This window comes from Tupaia chinensis, unplaced genomic scaffold, assembly GCF_000334495.1.
Source record: "Tupaia chinensis unplaced genomic scaffold, TupChi_1.0 Scaffold143602_1, whole genome shotgun sequence".
In the NCBI taxonomy this organism is placed as follows: Eukaryota; Metazoa; Chordata; class Mammalia; order Scandentia; family Tupaiidae; genus Tupaia; species Tupaia belangeri.
Genome location: NW_006203448.1, coordinates 734580 through 735830, shown reverse-complemented (window position 1 = coordinate 735830; position 1251 = coordinate 734580). Strand labels below are relative to the sequence as shown.

At 63.1% G+C, this 1251-nt stretch overlaps 1 protein-coding gene across 4 annotated transcripts in view; it reads right to left on the bottom strand.

Moving 5' to 3' along the window:
- The window catches only part of SLC2A6 (solute carrier family 2 member 6), a 10870-nt gene extending 9625 nt beyond the window's left edge, over window positions 1–1245 (bottom strand). For 2 of the 4 annotated variants that reach the window (XM_027766606.1, XM_014582457.2), the window contains exons 1-2: window positions 1106–1245; window positions 456–618 (exon numbers count right to left, since the gene is read on the bottom strand). In XM_027766606.1, the coding sequence (XP_027622407.1) occupies window positions 456–618; window positions 1106–1197 (255 nt within the window). In that variant the 5' untranslated portion in view covers window positions 1198–1245. Of the gene's footprint in view, window positions 1–455; window positions 619–1105 lie in introns of those variants that run through there. The other 2 variants (XM_014582458.2, XM_027766607.1) reach the window with 2 other exon arrangements.
- Window positions 1246–1251: the final 6 nt, after the last annotated feature.

Here is a 1251-nt window from a genome sequence, read left to right as displayed (position 1 = left end):
ACCCCAAAAAAAAAAAAAAAAAAAAAAAAAGAAAAAGAAAAAGAAAAAAGACTACGAGTCTAGAACCCTGGGGCTCTGGGGCCTTCTCCCCAGTACCCACAGTCAGTTCTGGGTCTCCTTGCTCCAGCCAGTGCCTCTTCCTGTCGACACCTGCCCCATCCATCCGGAAGGTGTGGGTTTGACCGTGGCAGCCCAGCTGTGGCGACCTTCAGGGGACCCCCCCCCCACTCCTCCCCACTCCTTCGTGCTGACTCTATACTTCCTCATTTCCGAATAATCATCCGGCCTCACCCCACACCCCACGTGGCTGCAGCCAGAATGGGCGGGGAGCGGGTGGGCCAGGTTCCCGAGAGGTTCACAAGGCTGAGCTTCTGGGGGTCCCCGACTGGGGGCAAAGCTCAGTGGGTCCCTGCTCCTCTTGCCCAGGCCCTCCCAGTTCTGAGCATGGTCCTCACCCCAAACCAGGATGCCTGGGTTTTGGTCAGATGCAAGCTGGGGTCCGAGGAGCGCTCCAGCACGGGGATGACTGGGGACGTGTAGACCAAGGCATACCCGAAGCTGAAATTGCCCAGCACGGCAGCGAAGGTGGCCAGGAACACCCTCCTGTTCTGCGGGGCCCTAGTGATGGGGGCAAAAGGACCAGGGCCTTTCAGTCTCCCCTTCCCAAATCACTGCCCTCCCTGGGCCCAGTGACACCCCAGCTCAGGGACAACACCATGCAGACCTGGGTCCAGGGCCAGTCAGACTGGCACCTCCCCGCCGCCTGGGCACCAGCCCACCCCATCTTCCCGGGTGTGCCGGTGTCTGTGGCTGAGACACTGGTGTGGCACCCTTCTCTGCAGGCCAGCTTGTGCTCTGCCCCCAGCTCTCCTGCCCATGGCGTGCTGTGTCATCTCAGCTAAGCGGCTCTGGGCCCTGCCTCCCTGTTTGGGCCAGTTGAGAGCTGGGCCCCACTCCCTTGGGTGGCCCCTTCCCTGAGGAAGATCAGCTCCCGGGGCCACTCACTGACTCAGAAGAGGCCTGGGGCAGGACCCAGCCACGGGCTGGAGGGAACCAAGGCCATGCCCAGCCCCCACCCGCAGTTCGCAAGCCTGGAGATTCTCACCCGATCTGCGCCCTCTCTCCCGGTGACGTGGGCGTGCTCTCAGGGAAGGTGTCATAGTCCGGGCGCTCGGCTCCCAGCAGGGGCTCCTGCATGGCGGGCTGTCCTCTCCGGGCGGGCCGAGGACGATCCGCGATCGGGGCTCGTCC